Source organism: Adiantum capillus-veneris, chromosome 21 (genome assembly GCF_014529385.1).
Source record: "Adiantum capillus-veneris isolate H3 chromosome 21, ASM1452938v2, whole genome shotgun sequence".
NCBI classification, from domain to species: domain Eukaryota; kingdom Viridiplantae; phylum Streptophyta; class Polypodiopsida; order Polypodiales; family Pteridaceae; genus Adiantum; species Adiantum capillus-veneris.
In genome coordinates, this window is record NC_140951.1 from 69,779,756 (window position 1) to 69,800,875 (window position 21,120).

The 21,120-nt window shown below is 44.7% G+C and overlaps 1 protein-coding gene and 1 long non-coding RNA gene across 2 annotated transcripts in view; both read right to left on the minus strand.

Moving 5' to 3' along the window:
• Window positions 1-14,965, minus strand: part of LOC147431122 (uncharacterized) — a 46,242-nt gene extending 31,277 nt beyond the window's left edge. The window contains exons 1-2 of the mRNA XM_086493776.1: window positions 14,873-14,965; window positions 13,616-13,759 (exon numbers count right to left, since the gene is read on the minus strand). Coding sequence (XP_086349902.1) covers window positions 13,616-13,759; window positions 14,873-14,965 — 237 coding nt within the window. The remainder of the gene's footprint in view (window positions 1-13,615; window positions 13,760-14,872) is intronic.
• A 542-nt stretch (window positions 14,966-15,507) lies between these two features.
• The window catches only part of LOC147431123 (uncharacterized), a 43,790-nt gene continuing 38,177 nt past the window's right edge, over window positions 15,508-21,120 (minus strand). The window contains exon 3 of the long non-coding RNA XR_015185674.1: window positions 15,508-16,220. This is a non-coding gene — a long non-coding RNA (uncharacterized LOC147431123). The remainder of the gene's footprint in view (window positions 16,221-21,120) is intronic.

A 21,120-nucleotide genomic window follows, 5' to 3' on the forward strand; every position in this document is an offset into this window, starting at 1 on the left:
AATCATCCATGTGGGAGGCAGTATTTGGTAAGATGGATGGTCGTATTCCTCGATGCCCACTTTCTTCCACCTTGCTTTCTGCATGGAAACAGGTTACGATTCATCTCTCATGGAATGCTCGGAGGGAAGGAAACTCGCTTCGTGCGGAGAGCCTTCATTGGAGTCGGGTTTTTTCTCTTACTTTGGTCGATCGCTCGCCTCACCAGGCGTATTTTCTCTCCTGCCGTGGCATTCGAGTGGTTGAGGATGTAGTGGATACAGCTGGTTTTACTTTCGAGTTTCCATTTGCCGCTCGCCGTTTTGGATTGGGCATGCACTATCGCCAGTTTTGGAGAGAATCACAACAAATGTTGGCTGGTTTTTCGCATGTTTCCCCTTTGGTTGATGGTGATCGAATGTCTGACTGGAAGCTTGGGGAAATGTCACTTCAAGATATTTCTGCTGGCCGGGCATATGCTCTTCTTCTGCCTCGTCCATGGATTGCTGATCATTGCAACGCTATTTGGCACATGCATAAATCCAATATTTGGTGGCGTAGGATTATATCTGCAATTTGGGAAAGCCGTTTGCCGTTGAAAGAGCGGTTGTTTCTTTGGCGGTGTTTACTTGGTGTGCTCCCAGTGGGTACCTTTCTTCGGAAGCACCGTATCCGCCCTTCATCATGTGTCCGTTGCTTATCTGCCGAGGAGGATGTTTGTCACCTCTTGTGGGAATGCAGTGTCACTCGAGAATTCCTTCGTCTGGTATCTGCGTGTATGAGGTTACGTTTTCCCTCGACGGTCTTCCATAAGCGATTTTGGGTTTTTGGTATCTTCTCACCGGCGTTGAAGTGCTTTGCAGCCTTCTTCATGGGGGTCAGGTTTTGGGCATATTGGAGCCTGTGGCGACAGCATAATGGCTATATGTTCCATAGCATTCACACAGATCCTCTACCTTTCTTCAAGATTTCCCTTCGACAGTCTCTGCAGTTTGCCTTGGAAGTTGGTGATATCACGGCAGAGATACATCAGCTTTCTTATGAATGCTTTTAGATATTTTGTACAGCTGAACACTGTTGTGTTCCTTTCCTTGTACATCTTTTGGGTGGGTTTTCCTCTCTTTGAGGTTTCCCACAGATAGTTCAATCAAATTGATTTACCAAAAAAAAAAGTGTGTGTGTGTGTGTGTGTGTGGTGGGGGGGGGGGGGAGGGGAGCACGTGGCGCGAATTGCCTCTGCGCGCCCTCAACCCTGCACAAGTTCCAGCCCCTGCACGTCTTAAGTCATGCATGTCTTGCCCTTACAAAGATCTCTAAGCACTCTGTGCGCAGCAATTGGCTCTCAGCACGGCAGTCTCCCCTTGCGCAAGCTAACCCCAATACTCTGTTCAATTCGCGTTTGTTCTAGGTGCGTGTGTGTGTGAGGGTACAAAAGTGTGTGTGTTTGCTCACTAGCTCTCTGCACATTTTTGCCCCTATCTTAGCTCCGTACAGCCTTCGTTTTTGCAACTCTATAGTCTTCAACAGTGTATAGGTGTGTGTGACTGTGTGTGGGGTGTAATTGTACAGCTACCTATCAGCGTGGTCTGCTGAGTTGTGGTCCCAAGACAATGGGTACAAAGTCATCATTGAATTTGTCACACAAAATCAGTAAGAAGAGTGGTCTGTTAGATCATATAGTGTGAATTTGTACAGACTTATGGAAGGGGCAATGACAATTTGAAGTACGCTCGTTGTGGTTCATGTACATACTTTTGTGATCACTATATAAAGCTTCAGGTTGCTAAAATCCATATTTCTTCGCAGTGCTTATTTATCTAGGCGTTTACTCTTTGGGTAGGGTTTCGTTGATATATATCCGAATCTTTGTGTGAGTTTAAGCATCGGAAAGCCATGGAAAGCTTCTCGGATGCCACTTCTAAGATCAAATCTTGTTTGTATGACGACTTTGAGGAGGCCCAGAAAGCTTGAAATGGCATGGCACCTGTTCTCGAACTTTGTATTCTTGTGCAAGAACTCACTTGGTTACGCGGTATGCTATGAATGCAGTCATCTTGTTTTTCCCAAGAAAAATGCCTACTAGGTAGGATGTCGGGCAATGGGTCGGTTTTCCTCTCGAATGCCAAGCTGTTTGTGGAGTCTATTTTGGTGCTCGTGGATTTTATGAAGTTCTTTTGGCGAATACTAAAGCCAGAAATCTGTTGCTCGAGATGTCTCCACTCTTCTTTAGCACGCAGATGGCCCATATTCTATCGTGGGCACAGACAAAGGATTATCAAAGTTTTATCCGCCATAAATGCCCGGTGTGGGTGGAAATAGTGGAATTCTCTCGCACGTGGAGACACTTATTACCGTTGCTTCCTGCACAGCTTGGGAAGGTGATCTATCCCCTTAACTTGGATGCAAACACCAACAAGTTTTTCATTCTATGCGATGCGGACAAACCTACACCACAAGGCATTATGGTTGATTCAGGGGACTCGTGGATGGGCAAGTGCCCATTTAAACTCAAATGGGCAAGTTTGTAAATTCATGTTTCCGATGTGGTAAATTTGGGCACAAGCAATTTGAATGTCCTGAACTTGTTTTGCAACCCCCTCTAGAGCAGTTCCATCATGCTGCTGTCCCTATGGGCAAACCTATCCGTGAGGCAAAAAAAAATAGAGGCTCAATTGTTAATGTAGCTCCCAATGTGGAAAAGTGGAAAGCCAAGCTTTCCCAGTTTGCAGTTCCTCGTAATGGCAATGTTGTGAAGGGTAAGAAGGTGGGGTCCAATGATTCGGGAGGTGCCTAAAAAGACGGTGAAGATTTGCAATCCACTCTCCTCTCGTAACTATGTTCCATTTGTCAATGCTAACAAGAATGCATTGTTCAAGCAACTTCCATGTAATCATATTCGCACGTTGATTGATGCATGGAAAAAAAGCGATGCATTCTTATAAAGATTTACTCATTGGTGAGGCTTCCACCTCGCATGTAAATTTTGTGGAAAGTTTATCTCCACTAAATCAATGGATTGACTTTGGCACAGATGTGGTGGAAGAAGACGTGCACATGGACACGTCTACCTGATTTCTTATGTTCTTTTGCCATTTGTACATATGATTTCCCATGCATATTTGCATTAGATGCATCTCGTTCAATATGTGTGGGTTATGTAACCTTGATAAATGGCGGCTAACCTGACACTATGTAAATATATGTAGGGCAGATATAGTGGTTTTGCAAGAACACAATAAGCACGAGTTTGTTGGTCAGTGTTCCTGTTTTGCAAGTTATTGGATTGTGTATGCTGGTTTGTATGGTTACTTTGGAGTTTTGATGATGGTTTGGCATGAGCTTCAACAAGTTCTTGTGAGCAATGACCCAAGCGGTCGCTAGATTGTGCAATGTTTGCTGAATGGTCATATTTATGAAATTGGAGGCATCTATGCATATACACCCTCTGGGCAAAGGGCCACCTTATGGCAAGACATTTTACTTATCCATGAACCTCCAATGCACTCCTTTGTGGTGATTTTAACAATGCACTCTTTATGCTCGCAATTCATCTTCGGAGATTCTTGAAGGTGAACTATTAGAAACTTGGAATCTTGGTTGTTCAATTAGACAAGGCTGGCCCCTTAGTGCATTGTTGTATGATATTGCTACACAACCTTCATTGATGCATCTCGATCATTTGACTTCTGTTGGTCGCCATCATGGCTTGCATTTACAATCGGGTCACAACTTCATTGGGCAGGCTTATGCCGACGACTTTGTTTAAGCCCCGCAATTGCCAAGATGATGTTCAAGTGATTATGTTCGCTTTGGAGTTGTATGGGCTTGCGGCTGGTCTTAGAGTCAATTTTCGCGAATCAAAGCTTCTGTCGTTGAGTCCTTGTGATTAGCATGATTTGTTGTGGACAAGAGAGATTGTTCCTCCAAATGTGATTGCCAGGCATTTGAGGTATCCAATTGGATGGAATGTCACTCACATCCAAAAAGTGGATTGGGTTATGCAGTGCTTGAATGTTAGATTGCATTACTTGAAATTATGCACATTGCCATTACATGTTCGCTTGCGTATTGCTCAAAGTATCTTGATGGCTTATGTTCAGTTCTATTTGCCATTGTTGCATTGGCCTCGGCATTGACTCACTTCTCTTTTGTCATCAATTTTGTCTCATTTTGGATTGGGTATGCGTTACCGCCAGCTCTAGAGAGAGCTTCACGCATGCTGGTTGACTTTGGCTGATGATGCTCGCATATCTAATTGGTTTATCCGGGACACGCCCTTTGAGGCTGTCTACTAGTGAGGTTTATGCTCTTCTTGTACCACGGCCCTCGATTGTTGACCATTGTAATGCCCTATGATACCAAGTGGAGGAAGCCACTCTCTACTCTCTGGAAGAGCCACTTGCCTTAGAAGAAGCGATTGTTTCTCTAGCGATGCTTGCTTGAAGTTCTCCCGTTGGGCTCTTTTCTCAATGCACGTCATATTTGCTCTTCTCGTTGTGTTCATTGCCGATTGTCGAGCCGTCAATTCCTGTTGATCTCATACAACCCACACTACCTTCTTGAGCTTTGGCGAGCTTGGTGGCTTCCAACCACTCCAAAAGGTCTTCGTCTTACCCGTCAGGTGTCTCAGGTCGGGGTTGGACTCCACAGACAAAGAACTATGATGCACTATTGGATCCATGTCTCCTTCAAGGCGAATGGGTTTCATTGGGGAGCCTGGAGTATGTATCCACAAAGCGACGTTTCCCCAGTAATGAAGTGTTTTTCGTATGCCGCAACCATGGCCTATCAATGAGAAAAGGAAAAACGCCCTCAACCAGATGCAAAGGTACCTTGTTGACTATGCCCGAGGGATAAACAAATCTCTCATCTGCCAAAGTCACTATGAATGGGGCATGCCTAGTAGGCTAGAGATCTAATGCCAACACAGTGAATTCAGGCATCGGTTTGATGCCAAATCCTCCATCAACAGGGGTGGCATGTCAAATGTGGCAGACGGACTAGGTTGCTGAGAAGGAAATGGAAGAGTTGGAATTTCAGGAAGACTAAGACCTAGGGCTGCTGGTTGTGACCTAGTGAGGACACCAATGGGCTCCACCACTTGCTACACCCTATCCTTAGGGGTAACCACATGTGTAGCAGGTGACGGTTGAGGAATGGTGCTTACCGCAATCAGGCTGATCTTCGAAAATGTGAACTCTTGTTGATTCTGACTGAGGTTTGAAGACATGGATTCCCGTTGCTTGGGACAATCTTTACTGTAGTGATCCCTAGCCTCAGGGCAATGACGGCAAGGCGCTCTGATAATGCCCATATTCCCCGCACCTATAGCACAAAATGGGGCGATTGGACGAACGAGACAGATGACGAGGTGGTCTTTGCTCTTGCTGCATGGGGATGGAAGCTGAGGTGTAGAAGCTTTGAGGACCTGAGGGGACACTAGCATGATAAAAACATTGAGATGGAAAGGCGCTTTGCATACCTTGCATAGTAGGAGGGATTGTCAACAAAGGGGGCATGTGGTTTGGATGGCCATAGGGAGAAACCACATTGGATGCAGGAGCCAAGCCTTGTTGAAGCATAGGGGCGAGGCTCTATTGTAATTGCCGCAGTCCCTTCATAAAGTAGCACTCCTTGTCATCATGGCCGGACTTCTCATAGAAGTGAAGTAAGCTCGAAGCGGACATTCCTGCGGAGGATGCTCGGGAGAACGACAGGAGCTACACCTTCCTCCCGCTTGATCCAATCCAAAGCTTCTTGATGTGGAGGCTTCTCCTCTCGAAGAGAGAATAATCTCTCCTCTTGAAGAGCTCGTTGTAACTTCAGGGCTTCAAGTTCCCTGCGTAAAGAAGCCAAAGGGTCAGAAGGACTTTCCAAAAATACTGAGGTGGTCTCTACCTGAGGGGACTCAGTGAACAGCTTCCTAGCCCCTTCAATCCTAGTAGCAACCGCGACAAACTCCTCCAGAGTGGCTTCAGGTCGGAGACTCTCTCGGAGCTTTTGCTGAGAAGTCTTGGGAAGAGCCTTCTCCAACCATTTCTTGACCATGAATTCTCCTGGTTGTTGGGAAATCTTTGCGACCACAGACTTTCTCCTTGTCATGAGTTCTGCAAAAGTCTCATGCGGCTGTGGCACTAGGTTAGCCAACTCATCCAAAACCTTCTCTTGGAAGTCCCCTTGTCTGAAAGCTTCACAGAACTGCTTCTGTAATGTGGCCCAAGTCATAAAGTGGTTCTCAGCAAACTGACTGTACCATTTATCGGCTAAGCCATCCAAGGTTGACGGGAAGAGCACTAGGTAAGCGTCTTCTCTATTGAGCCCATGACCCCTGTAGAGGGAGACAAAACTCCTAGCATGGTCGTTTGCATCCTCTGTAGAGAGTTCTATGAAAGTCGAAAACTTTATGTTCACCTTAGCCAAGACGCTCATGAGCTCCTTCATGGTTGCCTGTTTAGGAGTCTGTTGCTCAAGAGCTTGCTGTAACACAATGGGCGAGAACTGTACTGGGGAAGGTGATTTGAAAGGTGAAGAACTGTTTGAGAGAATGGAGGTAGCCGCGTGGGGAGGTAGGGGTAAAGGGGCTGGTGGACTTTACTCGGCACAAAGGGTTGGCGCTTTCCATGGTAGTACTTCAGAGGACTCAGTAGTGAACTTTGTTGATCTTTGGACTGCCTCGTATGTGTCATGCAAAAATCAGAAGCCCACCCGAGATTTGGGCACTAAAACTTTTAACTTAACTTGTCACGTGACATATCCAACCCTATGTGTCCGTGGACAAGCTACTTCATGACAAGGGTTCCGTCAGTCCAATCAGTCTAGATTAGCAAGTGTTTTGGCACTTTTGTGAGTCTGTTCACAGACCGTGCATGCCCAGGCACTTAGTGTAGATGCATATCCTCTGGTTGCACACAGCATGATCATAAGCATTCCCATTAGAATCCTTCAAGGGAATTTTCCAGTGCATTTAATCACTTATTAATTTAAGTGACTTTTGTTGGGAACTGAGTAGGGCAAATTGGGTAAGATAATATATAAGCAAACCAAGGCTAGCACTAATTGGCAGAAGAGCAAGGAGAACACATGCCAAAGGCAACAAGTTCCCCCTCTCTCTCTCAGGCAAGATCCTTTCCCTCTTGGTGGCGTTTTTCAGCAGAAACCTCATCGCCATAAGACCCCAGCGCCTGGCATTTTCATCGAAGACATCATCGCCACAACCCCCAGCCCTTAGCAATTTCAGCAAACCAACATCGCCCCCCTTTCCCTAGCGTTTTCAGCATTAAAGCCTCAGAATTTCAGCAATTAAAGACCAGCCAAGACAGCGTTTTCGGAGGACTTCGAGGGGCTGCAAATCAGCATTTTTAGGGGCAGCCGAAGGCACAAAAAATCTGCAGCAACCCAGTGTTTTACTTGCGTTTTTGCAGCAGCAGATTTCAGCGCATTGGCATTTTTGGACAGCAGAGCAAGTGCATCAGTTTTTAGCCATAGAGTCGGTCTCGTCATCCCCGTCGTTGACATCGACATAGCCTAGACTTGCATCAATTCTCGTTCATCCACTTTGTACCAGTTTGTGCAATCAATAGTAGACCACTCTCGCCAACGAGAGTGGGGCCTTCGGAGGAGGGTTTTATAACGTCTCTGGTGTTGTATTCTCTTCTCTCTCTATCTCTCAGTCTCATGCACTCTCACGCACAATCTCCATTCACTTTGTTTGTGTTCATTGCACTCTCTCATTAAGAACGGAAGGCTCTCCCTTCCATAAAAACAAAAGGAACCTTGCGCACAGTTCGGAGCACTCATCTTGAGCAAAGTTCAAACATTTATTCCGCTGCACCTTACATTGGTATCAGAGCTTTGGCAGTGTTCTGTATCACTCAAGGAAAGAAGCACAAGAACCACATAATTTTTTTTGCTTGTTGCGGTCGCACGAACCCAAATTCGCTTGGGCGTGTCGATTCCTAATCGTGTTTTTGAAGAGTGACAAGAATCTAAGAAAGAAGGGCTTGTCCAACCTCCCCTTGTGCCTCTTTTCACTCTTTGAGAGCGGACCGTGCACTTAAGAGGCCAGCCAATCGACGTGAGGTGCGAAAAAGAAACCTTGGTGTGAGCGTAAGGCCGCCAAGGGGTGCGCCCGCGGAAAAGAGCAGAACTCGGGTGAAGAGAAGATCCTTCTCTAACACAGATTGCAAGCAAAAGAAGAACCTCAAGACCCTGAAGACCTCAAGATCCTCAAGAACCCAAGAACCCAAGCCCCACAAGAACCCAAGTTCCTCGTGAACTTAAGAACCCACAACTTCAGTGCATGGTCATCACCCGAAGCGGCATGGATACCGGGCATGAGAGTAATGGGCAAGAAAGTAGTGAAGAAGAATTTCAACAAGGAGATTTTCCTGACCCTAGATGAAGCACAACAAGGGAAAGCCTAAGGAGAACAAGACTTCCACAAGTACCTCTCAGACTTCTCAGAACCCTCAGAACGGTAAGAACGGTAAGAACGGTAACTCTTCTAGCCAATCTTCCAATAGTCTCTCAGAAAAGAACTCTCAAAATGAACCTAAGGATAGGCTAACACAATTGCTAAACCTAAGCTTACTCCAGATGAAAAGGTAGCACAAAGAATTTTAGGAGGATACATCACGTCGAAAGAGCAAAGCACTTATTCTAAGGAAGGTCGTTGTTTTCATTGTCACATTAAGAGTCACATAAAAAGAACATGTCCTAAGCTTGACTCTAATGAATCTAAAGGATCCACAGAACCCACTTCCTCTGTCAATGCAATCAATGACAACACAAGCGTGTCCCAAGTTTCTCCTGACCCTCCCATTGATGAGTCTCTCATTAAATGTTATGGTCATAAGACGGGGCAACGTTTTGTCATATTGTTTGATCCAGGCAGTATGCATGATGTGATCAGTCCCTCTCTTGTTGAGAGAGCCCACCTAAAGGTTAGTCAGAAATCTCCTCTCAAGGTCTTTGGCTTTGCTCCCAGTATGGACTCTCTCATCACGAAAGAGTGCCTTGATGTGTTGTTTACAGTTCAACAAGCTGCTTTCCGTAGAAAAATTTTTGTCTCTCCTCTCTCAGGATGTGATATGATTTTGGGCATTCGATGGTTTCGTGAGCATAACCCTCTCATTGATTGGGCGGAAAATACGTTCACTTTCAATGCCAAAAGTGACTCTCCCATTGTCATTCGTGGAGAGCAAGTTGTTCATTCTCCATCTCTCATTGCTAATGTGCAGGCGAAGATTGAACAGATTCAGGAGAAGGAGACTCGCTCAGTTTCTTCTTCTCCAAAGCATGACACATAGGATTTTCATGATGATTTGAATGATAATGATGAGCATGATGATGATTTGGATGACACTGACAAGCATGATGATTTGCATGATCAAGATGTGATTTCTCACAAGCATGATGATTTGCATGAAGATGATGTGATTGTTCACAAGGATGATATGTTAGTGGATACTTTTTCTAGTGAAGCTAACGTCATTGCAGATTCGATCAAACACGAAGAACCGATCTTGGCTCTCAAGCCTCGGTCCAAAGAACCCTTATAGGAAGTACTATGTGTTCGAATGATTCGTCAACACGCATTGTTCGAGTGTTTCATTCGTGATCGTTTCCTGTATTTTCATCAACATCTTTATGTGATCCCTTTTCCTAGGCATGACATATGGTACGTTGAGCACGTTTCACTCATGAATGAGCACGAATGTATGCGGATTATTCATGAAAAGCTGAAAAGTATGCATTCAAGGAAGTCACATTCCATGTCTCTTCCTTGGCACGACATAGTTGTAGAAAGAGCACATGTAAGTATGAGCACCAAGCATGGGCATTTCCGTTGTGAATTGCCACAGTTAATTGCTTTAGATCAGAAGAGAAAGATTCGATCTCATTGTTTGCGTGTGTGTGGTGAACGGTTTGGCACTCCGTCTCTTTGTTCATCTACATTGCATGCACAGTCTTTGAGGAAGACAGAATTTTTTCCAATCACTTTACATGGAATACGTATGTTCATGGTTTTGTGCTGGAAATGGTTTCAAGAATTTTCAGCCATGCAAATTCTTGAAGAAGAAAGAAGCATGACTCTAGACGAAGTTGAAGCATTGAAGGAGCCATAGAAGACTTTGTGTCGCTTTCAGCGCGGCCCAAAGAAGCAAGATTTGCAGACCTTTATGAAGTTCAAATACCACACGACCCACACATCAGAGTGGGCCGACGAAGAGTCCCTTCCAAGATTCCGGATACTATTGGCGATCTCCCTCAACGCCATACAATTCGGTACCAGTACCTCACTTTGAAAAGGAGGGGATGTCACGTGACACATCCAACCCTATGTGTCCGTATACAAGCTACTTCTACAACATCTCTGGTGTTGTATTCTCTTCTCTCTCTATCTCTCAGTCTCATGCACTTTCACGCACAGTGTCCATTCACTTTGTTTGTGTTCATTGCACTCTCTCATTAAGAACGAAAGGCTCTCCCTTCCATAAGAACAAAAGGAACCTTAAGCACAGTTCGGAGCACTCATCTTGAGCAAAGTTCAAACATTTATTCCGCTGCACCTTACATAACTGGTCCAAAGTCCACTAGACCACTGCAATGACCAAGACGAGTGACTAGACCAGGACGAGAGACTAGACCAAGACCAGTGACTAGACCAAAAGGAGAGACTAGACAGACGAATGACTAGACAAGTTGGTTGAGGACTAAACTGGACGTACCAAGCTGGACTACTCTAGTCTAAACTAGCAAACCGATACAGGTGAGAGCTTAAACAAGCTAGCTCCTCGACCTGTAGGCTCAACGGAGTGAGACTTCAGTTAAGGTCCACCGGGCATGCCAAAAATGAGAGCACCTGTAGCGGAACTAAGGTGTCCTGCCATCTACTGTGGTGCTCCTCGGTGCAATGTGTGTGAAATCTCACTCCGACAGAATGAAAACACTGTTGACAATGAACAACACAGCAAACAAGCGACTCAACAGTAGAACCTAAACAGCATGGGACTCGACTAACTCAGATGAACCAGTACAGACTCTGGCTGGCAACACACTATGCTCAAAGCCCAGAACTCACAGGTTGGGGGTGTCGAGGCTCAAGATGTGCAGGGATGGTGCAGGTGTATGGTGTAGACTCAACACGACGCTAGACTCAAGACTCATAAAGCCATCTAGAATCGTATAAACCAGACTAAAGCAAATGTGAGCATATATACAGCCCAAAAGGGGCAACCAATGGATAACTCAAACATCTCTGATTGACCAACTGCACCTATCCCCAAACTGTGGCGGCGAAGAACTAGCCACGGTGTCCTCTAAACCACCACTCCTGCCACGTGTCAAGTCTACCAAGTGTGAACCCACGACCAACTGTAAATGTCTTGTCTTTCCTTGTAGAGTGACACTATAGCGTAGCTACACAAGGAGAGTATTGTCTGTATGATAGGACTCTAGACAAAAGACTCCTATCCACAACTCATACCAAATTGATCATAACACACATATATCATCCATAACTACTAAGCTGAGAGACGGCCACACATCTCTCAACTATGGTGGGAGGTGGTAGGCTGGCCACAATGTCCACTCAACTATCACTCCTCTATGTGCTGCCCGGCACCTATGATCTACTAGACCACCGACGACCCCGGTCCATCAGACAAGTGTCCATCCAAGTATGAACCCACAACCAACTGTAACTAGTTGTCCAGTGCACGTCACACTGGAACCCAGCTATACATATTCACATTTTGAAGTATATATAGCCCAATTCAAAAGAAATATTGGGGGTGAAATTTCTTTGGTGATAAAAGTTCTTATTATGTAAGCCAAAGAGAGATTTTCCATACAGTAGATAACTCTACAATGAAGATGTTCACATAGAGAACTTTATGCCCATTTAAAGCTGCAATTAAACAAGTTTAAATTCACCTACCAATTGTCAGCTTCTGATGGGATAAAGAGGATGGAAAATATTCCTCACCATAGGCCTTATATGATGTGCATACCCTACATGATGATCATGAAGCTGACGGGATAAAGAGGATGGAAAATATTCCTCACCATAGGCCTTATATGATGTGCATACCCTACATGATGATCATGGTATTTTCAAGTCTGACCCAGACAGGTTATGGGGAGGGCCACAAGAAATTATGCTCATCTTTTATCAGCAGAGTGCATGGCCAATGATGAGTTGTTTGCCCACTAGACAGTTACAGCAATGGTCATGTACAGACTAAGGTCTCTCAAGCAATGTGAGAGGCTTTTGCAGCCTAATACAGCTGTATTTTCTACCCTTATGGTGCCTCTTAGATGGACTCTGCATCACTTCTTTTGCAGTTTTGCCATGCAGGTTCTTGAGAGATGCCCAGATCTATGGGCTCTTGCTTTATCACTCTTACTACCAGAGAGGCAGACTCCAGAATTCTAAGCCAGTGAGCACTTAACATCGCATTTCGTACTGCTTATAAAATTCTTGTGCGAATTAACATTACCTTTTTCAGAGAACTTAGATACATGGCTTACAGACAAAGTTTATTGAGGAGTTACTCCCTTGATAACATTTCCCAGAGGCTATTGAATGGGCTAAATCATCTAGGCTATTTTTCTACTTTGAGATGGCCTATGGCAGTGGAGAGTGAGATCTTCTGCATATTAGATGCGGTGGATGGGCTTCCCCATGTGTTGGGTAGAGGGTGGTGCAGCCTGTACAGATCTTCTGATTCCATCTTGGTAAATTCGCTTGTAAATCCCTGTATAGTTTATCTGAGGAGATTCAAAGGACTCTAATACCTTATGTTGGAGGGTCTCAACTCACTCAAATGCATGTTGAAGACCTCTCTCTTTCTTGTGGAGGTATTCGATGCTTTGAGAGCTGTGCTTAGCTACTTTGCCTCGCCAATGGAGTTAGAGTTGACATCTCATGAACTCAGGTGTGACAGACAGTCCTAGATGGTGACTTGCAAATACCTGCGAATCCAAGTTGGCATAGATTTTGCTTCATCCCAACAATTTGCGCTATTTTTGTATCTATACATAGGATGCTATCTCTTTGGTCTGCCTCACACTTTACTTGTGACAAATAGCTCATAAGACCTACAAATACCCGCAAATCGAAGTTGATATAGCTTTTTCATCATCCCAGCAGTCAGCCCCAATTCCCGTGTCCATATGCAAGAAGCTTACCATATGGTCTGCCTCACCCTTCTTTGTGACAAAGAGCTCTTGTGGTCAAGGAAGTCAATTCAGACAGCTAGTGAGGAGAGGCCGATGGCAGGATCGCTACAAATGCTGAAGGCTTGGCACGCTCTGAATCTGTCAAGGTCTCCAGACGGAGGTGCAAAGCAAGCCTCTTATTGTCAAGCTTCTCATTCATAGCAGGTTGGATACTCTCTAAACCATGGATTTTCTCAAGCACTCAGTTTAAGTCCTTCCTCTCCTTATACGAGCACTATTTTGCAAGTAAAGCTTGCATTACACCAGGGCTTGCTAAACATTTACAAATTTTGTTTTCGATGTTTAACCTATCATACTTATCATTCCTATCCACCTTGCAATAGAATCCACTTTATGTATTTCATAATGATGTCTCTTAATTTTCTTGCACATAACCGTCGTGACTACACATACGCGAATGCAGTCCAATACAGAAAGGTGATATGTTGAAATTCCACATGTAGGATCTCGAAATGGGAGAAACGGCTCAAACTCCGATAAAGGATTATATGCTGTCTCTGCATCCCACCCTTCACAAAGAACCAAATAGGCACCAAGCTGCAAGAAATGAAACATCTCAAAAATTGTCAGTACAATTATGAAAGCATTCCTGTTTTCATCTACAAAACAAGATGCTGCTTGCATTCAAACAGTTAGTGGTTTATGAGCTTCCAACAAAGTTACAGATCTTAAAAAACACCAACCAAAACTGCTGCATTTGGTTTCTTCTTGGATTCTGAACTACAACAAAAGCACACACAACGACCTTGTCGCTCTCCCTCCTAACCAGAGAAAAACATGTACTGATGATGAGATTTTCTGGTATCAAGTTTCAATTTTTCCATGGTTCTCTACTGCTACATGAATTTCGACAGCATCCGTTAATGGGACAAGAGGATCATAAGATTAATGCAGTTTCTGAGTAAATTTCAAATAGTGATATTTGCAGTTTCTGACATAAACATTAATAGTGATATTAAAACAACAAAAGCATCACGCTCAACCATATCATTACAGATTATTGCACAACATGAGACATGAACACTTGACTAGCAGACAAAGTTGCATAACAAAAATCATTCCCAGATGTATGAGACAAAATTACTTGCCAAGGTATAGTAGTTGTCCCAAGGCACGCCAAGGCAAAGTTGGTTTTTTGGTACAGAAAAGATCTACACTCAGTTAATTTCACATGCACTGGTTAACACACAAAGAGAAGCCCTATGTCCTACAGGCAAAGCTTATTAAAGTCCAGGCAGCCTGCATTTAGCTCGGCAAAGCTATGTGAACGACTTCCATGTAGCACAAGACCAAATGAAACAGTATTTTGGTAAACAAGATTAAAAAGAACTTAATCCCAAATGGACACAAGACCAAATGTTTGAATGTCCTGACCATTTCACTTCACAACAGTTTTACAAACAATGTGCTTTTCTTGTTCCAGCAAAATAAGCTGTGTCGTGCATTGAAAAGGACTGTGCATGACCCTTAAAACTAGTTTGAAAAATGGCATGTTCTGCTCCTCTATACCAGATGATAAGTGCTAATGTCAGAAACATTTGTCTCTTAACTAGGATCTGATGTGTGCAAAAAATAAGCCTGCAGCAATGCTACAATGATACCCAAATTAATATGCTACAAGCATGACTCGCAACAAGACATAGCAGTTACCTCAAGAAGACTGCCTAATTTCATACAAAAATGGTATGTACAAGCAAAATTAAGAGGTCCAAAGTCTGCATAGAACGGCTCATATACCTGCATTGAACAAATATCCCAAAGTTAAAGCTTGCTTTAGACCAAAAAAAAAATTGTTACTCTTTTGTCCGCATTCCAGGAGTTTATTCATTTTCTCTTGAAAACCATGCCATATTTTGATGCACGTAGCTAGAGATAATTTCAACTTGGAAGATGGGCTTCCAAAAACGACTCTACCCTTGCAAACTGTAGATGAAAACATCACCATTCTATCATCAGAACTCCAGCAAGTTTATTTTGTTTTCTCTTGAAACCCATTGATGCTGTCTAAATATATCAGTATTCTTTTGTCAGAATTCCAGGAAGTTTATTCGTTTTCTCTTGAAACCCGTGCCACAATTCTTGATGCACTTTACCTTGAGATATTTCGGCTTAGAAGATAGGCCTCTAAGTAGGAATAAAAGACTCTACTCTTGCAAACTTTAGATAAATATAACAACTTTTTTTCTAGCATTCCAGCAAGTTTATTTTATTTTCTCTTGAGACCCATGCCACATTTTGATGCACTTAGCTTGAGATATTGAGATATTTCAACAAAGCACATTAGCTTCCAAAATGAAAGGAAAAGAGACTCTACCATTGGAATTTATGTAGTGTATCAAGATGACTCAAATAAATGCAGCACGCATGCAGGATTCTACGGCATTAAGACATGGATCAAAAAACTTCCCATTTTCCAGATCGCATTTTGTCGTATTAGTCTACTTCCTCTTACAGCAGGTCTTGTTCCTACACTATATCTTCCAAAATCTTCACAATGTATAGATTGCAGCTTCACAATAAAGGAAGTAGTAGCAAAACATTTACATTCACCAATCAATGGAGAAATCTGGAGCATTCAAGTTTGTTGATACATGTTTTGCAAAATGGCGGGTAGTAACATCAATTGAGACAACCAAATGGTAAAACAACAAAGGACACCCTCACCATCCACTTGAGGACACCTCCGAATCGAAACTATAATGGTCAAAATATTGCTTGCAGGTAGAAGGAAGAAGTGGTTTGCAGATCCCCACTATGTGGAACAAGTGCGGCAATGGCTAGAGGAGTATGTTAACTGATAGGAATGAAGTGCTCAATATGTGGTCCATGACGGTCTTTTCAGATCTGCAATCGGAGTCCAGATGGTCAAGTTCTGAGCAAATGAAGATTTGTCGAGGGCCAGTTCTGCACTAGTTTAATCGCCTTGAAAAGCGTGCCATCCGGGTTTTTCTCGAGCTTGCCAGAGTTTTCAAAGGTAGTATGCAACGTATTGAGCACCCTGCAAGTTACAACACACCAATCGAAGCTTTGGGCAATGAGTTATGGCTGGTTAAAGTTGGTAGGATGCAGTTGCAGTTTGTGATGAGATGGTTTCTGCCAATTTTTGGAGCGACAATTCGGGGCCATAGGAGCATCAAAATGCAAAGCAAAAGTTGGGGTTGGAAGTCAACAACATGGACTCTTGCCTGCAGCTCATCAAGCAAGTGAGTTGAAAATTATGGGTTTCCAAAGCAGTGCCCAAAATGAAGATTTTTTGAAGTTTGGATGCCGTTTTTCTTTCCCAATCCTTGGAGGGTGTGGCATATGGGGACACCACATGGCAGTAGACTAAACCCACATGCAATGGAGGAGGCGAATAGTGCAGAGTATAAAGCCCAAATGGGGGCGCCCATTAGAGAGAGAGAGAGAGAGAGAGAGAGAGAGAGAGAGAGAGAGAGAGAGAGAAAATGAAATGAAATGAAATGTTATATTAACGTCTTCAAAAGGCCAAAGTGACCTATGAGACCAGAAAGTTACAATGTGGTGGATCTGATACAAAGTCAGAGTAACAAAACTAACAACATAACAAAACAAAACAAAAAAATACTATGGGATCCTAGACTGGTCGATGTGAACTAAGCAAAATGGGCAGCTGGCCGGGATAGCTAAATCACAAGAGATCTAGCATCGGGCGCTGGCGGATCTCATCAATCTCCTCCATGGTCAGTAGTCTTATTGGGCGTCGTGCATGCCTGGCCAGAGTGCTCCAAATCTTCTGATGAAGCCTCCATCGATGCTGTGTAGTCCTCCGCAGTCGTGGGCGCTTGGATTTCCCTAGCTCACTCGCTCGGTCGATCAGTGTGCCTCTGGTGTGAGACGAAAGTGAGCTCTGCTGTGATAGTAGCTCCTGCGGCTGTCCAGTGTCTGCTCTAAAGAAATCTGTGATCCGTCTCTGAGACTAGCTAGCCTCTCCACTCATCAGGCTATCTCTGTGTCTACGCAGCTCGAGCAAGAACAAACCCAAGCATCTCTGATCCTCATATCCCATGAATCTGGAGAGTGGTCCAAAACCCTCTCTGAACAAGCAATGGAAGCGGCCTCGTATCTCGTAGTAGACGGGGCAGCGGCATGTGTAGTGCAACTTTGTCTCAGGCTCCATGTCACACAAGGGGCAAGTCCTGGCCTCTGCTGGTACTCTGTTGTATCTCCCAGTCTCAATCCGTAGCTGGTGAGAAGATGTGTGTAACTGGCCAATAGCACATCGTATCCCATGAGACAAGTGGGTGTCCATGTATTTGGGTCTCATCACAAAACCATCCTCCGTAAGCTGGAGAAGATGCTCTCTGTAGAAAGCCATCTTCGTGCCCAGCTCTTGTGCCGGCTGTATCCATGTCCTCCTGGTGTCTAGCTGGGTCAAGTCTTGGCGGATGAGCCTGGTAATCTCGGACTGTGTAAGAGTGAGAGATGGTGCTCCCAATGAGTACTGGAAGAGTGGCAACCTGTCTATGTTGAACCCATGCGCCTGAAACCATGATGTCATCTCCCCATACCAGCATGTTGTATCTCCCTGCATGGCTAACTGTCGAGAGGACTCAAGTGCAATGCGAGCATATCTGTCTCTAGGAAGTTCCCACATGCGGTGTATGAAGGAGACTGATCTGGTGAGCTCCTCAACCACTAATGGGGGGGCCGCTAGCTCTGCTCGGATAATGGCATGTGGTATTGATGCCTTGGCTCTAATGAGCCACGAGATCATAGAGACGAGAGGTTTCTCCATGCTCCCCCATCCATCAGTGTGACTCAACCCCCCGTGATGATCCAATGAAGGTCCCCATATCTCAGCTCCATAGAGCAATGCAGAAGCCACCAAGGTGTCAAAGAGCCAGAGCTTCGTCCGAGGCTCTTGAAACTGAACTTGTGAACACATCCTCTCCAATCTACTCAATGCTGCACGAGCTCTAGTCAATCTGGTCTCTACTGCTCTCCTGAGTGAGAATGCCGGTCCGCTAAAAACCACTCCAAGGTAAGTGTAAGCATCTGTGTACTCCACAGTCTCCTAGCCATAGAGAGAGAGAGAGAGAGAGAGAGAGAGAACTTTGGGGTGCCTGGCTATGGCATCCCCTCCTACCTCACGCGGGCGCTGCGTGAGCGATGCAACAACGTTTGTTGGCAATAGGCGGTGCAACGCGGCCATCAGCCCGGGGCATTGGTCGGCAGTTGGTGTTGATGTTGACTCAGGCAATTGTGGCCATTTCACACGGGGGGGACCAAAGGGCGCCCTCTTTTGGTTAGGGCAAAAGGGTGGTTTCACATATGGATGAGAAGTCCTATGGCTGGCACCATCCAGCGGTTACTAAAAAAAGTCGGGTGCAAGTGTGGTTTGTGAGCCGTGATGAGGGACTTTTTTTGCTGTGCTTGGAGAAAGAGAAGCTGAAAACTCGTTTTTTTTAGTAGAAAGGAGATTGTACAAGTTTTTGCGAAGATCAAGCCATCGTTGCAAGTTCTTGGTGTCGTCTTTCCCCTTCCACCTCTTCTCGTTTGCTATTCTCTTATGCTTGTGGTGCCGGTTGAGTGTGTGTGTGTGTGTGTGTGTGTGTGTGTGTGTGTGTGTGTGTGTGTGTGTGTGTGTGTGTGTGCCCCTCGGGCCGTTCGTGTTGTGCAAAGAGAGAGAGAGAGAGAGAGAGAGAGAGAGAGAGAGAGAGAAAGAACTTTAATGTCGTAGGAAACTATCCCAAGAGACCTTAAAGATCTATCCGCTGACGAGGAGAGTTGAGACCTGGTATATGAGAGAGAGAGAGAGAGAGAGAGAGAGAGAGAGAGAGAGAGAGAGAGAGAGAGAGAGAGAGAAAATGAAATGAAATGAAATGTTATATTAACGTCTTCAAAAGGCCAAAGTGACCTATGAGACCAGAAAGTTACAATGCGGTGTATCTGATACACAATCAGATTAACAAAATGAATTAAACTACGATAACAAAATATAAATACTGCGGAATCCTGAACTAAGCTGATAGGTTGAAAGGTGAAAGGCGTGAAATGTGTGAACTAAGCAGTACAATGTGTAGACAATATGGGAGGGAAGTAGAGATCCATCTTCATCTGCACTCTGGACGACGAAAAAGTATGGCTCGAATCCTTTGTTGTAGCATCCTTCGAAACTATGTAGCTCCTCTTCTCCATCGGGGTCGTCTAGATCTCCCTAGCTCCAATGCTCGGTCTATGAGAATGCCAGTGCAGGCAGACCTCTCCACTGTTGGCTGCTCCTCTGTCTGTTCTTCTGGGTGTGCAATATCTAGTGTAAAGAAATCTGTGATCTGTCTCTGGGGTTGTCTCTCTTTAGCTCTCCTCAGTAAAGTTTCTCTATGCCTGTGTAACTCAAGTAGATATAGCCCAAGACATCTCTGATCCTCATAACTCATGACCCTAGATAGAGGCCCAAAACCTTCTCAGAATAGACAATGAAAACGGCCTCATATCTCGTAGTACATTGTGCAATGACATATGTAATGTACCTCTATCTCTGGCTCTAGATGGCATAAGCGGCATATCCTGCTATCTGTTGGTGTCCCTCCGAATCTGCCAGTCTCAATCTCGAGCTGATGTGAGGACGCGCGTATCTGGCCAATGGCACAACACAAACCATGAGAAAGATGCGTGTCCATATAGCTAGGTCTAATCACAAACCCATCCCCCGTGAGGTGGAGAAGATTCTCTCTATAGAAAGCCGTCTTTGTGTCCAACTCCTGTATTGGCTCTATCCATGTCCTCCTCGTGTCAAGCTGGATCAGATCCTGACGAATGAGTCTATTAATCTCTACCCGCGTCAGAGACCTCAAGGGTGCCTTTAGAGAGTATTGAAAACGAGGCAATCTGTCCATGGTGAAACCATGTGTCTGAAACCATGATGCCATCTGTGCATACCAGCATGATGTATCCCCATTAAGAGCTAATTGTCTGGAGGACTCTAGAGCCACCCTGGCATATCTGTCTCTGGTAGTATCCCACAAACTGTGCACAAAGGAGATTGATCTGGTAAGCGCCTCAATCTCCATAGGGGGGGCAGCTAATTCCGCTCGAATGATATCATGCGGTACGGAAGCCTTGGCTCTAATCAGCCGAGAGATCATAGATACCAAGGGCTTCTCCATACGCCTCCAACCATCCTGGCCTACAGAAGGTCCCCAAACTTGCACCCCATATAACATAGTAGAGGCAACCAAAGTATCAAAGAGCCGTAACTTTGTCCTAGGTTCATGGAATTAAACCTGCGAACACATCCTCTCCATTCCTCCCAAAGCCGCGCCAACTCTAGTTAGTCTAGTCTTTGCTGCTCTTCTCAAAGAAAATCTCGGCCCAATAAAGACTACCCCCAGGTAAGTGTATGCATCTATATACTCCACAATCTCCTGACCATATTTGAAAGTAGGTACTGATCTCTTGACCCATTGCGGTGTGGTGTTAAACACCATAACCTTGGTTTTACCTAGGTTTACACACAATCCACTATCCTCTGCAAAACTGCGTAGTGCATCCAAATGTGGTTGCATACCTTCTGGTGAGTCAGATATCAGCACAATATCATCAGCATATAGCAACGATGGGATCCACGTCCCGCCAACTGGGCACCCCTGTCACCCTCTCTGTCAATGTAATCAGACACCTCATCAACATACAAACCAAACAGAGTAGGAGACAATGGGCAGCCCTGTTTCACTCCAATAGTAGAGTGAACTAAATCAGATACCCCTTCCAGAGTGCGTACATGTCCCATCATTGATCTGTACAAAGCCATAATCCCCCAAATCACCTCTATGGGCACCCCCATCTCCTGTAGTCTGTGCATCAATCGAGCTCTTGGTACCATGTCAAATGCTTTGCGAAAATCCACAAAGCTACAATAGATCCGTCTCCCATGTGCT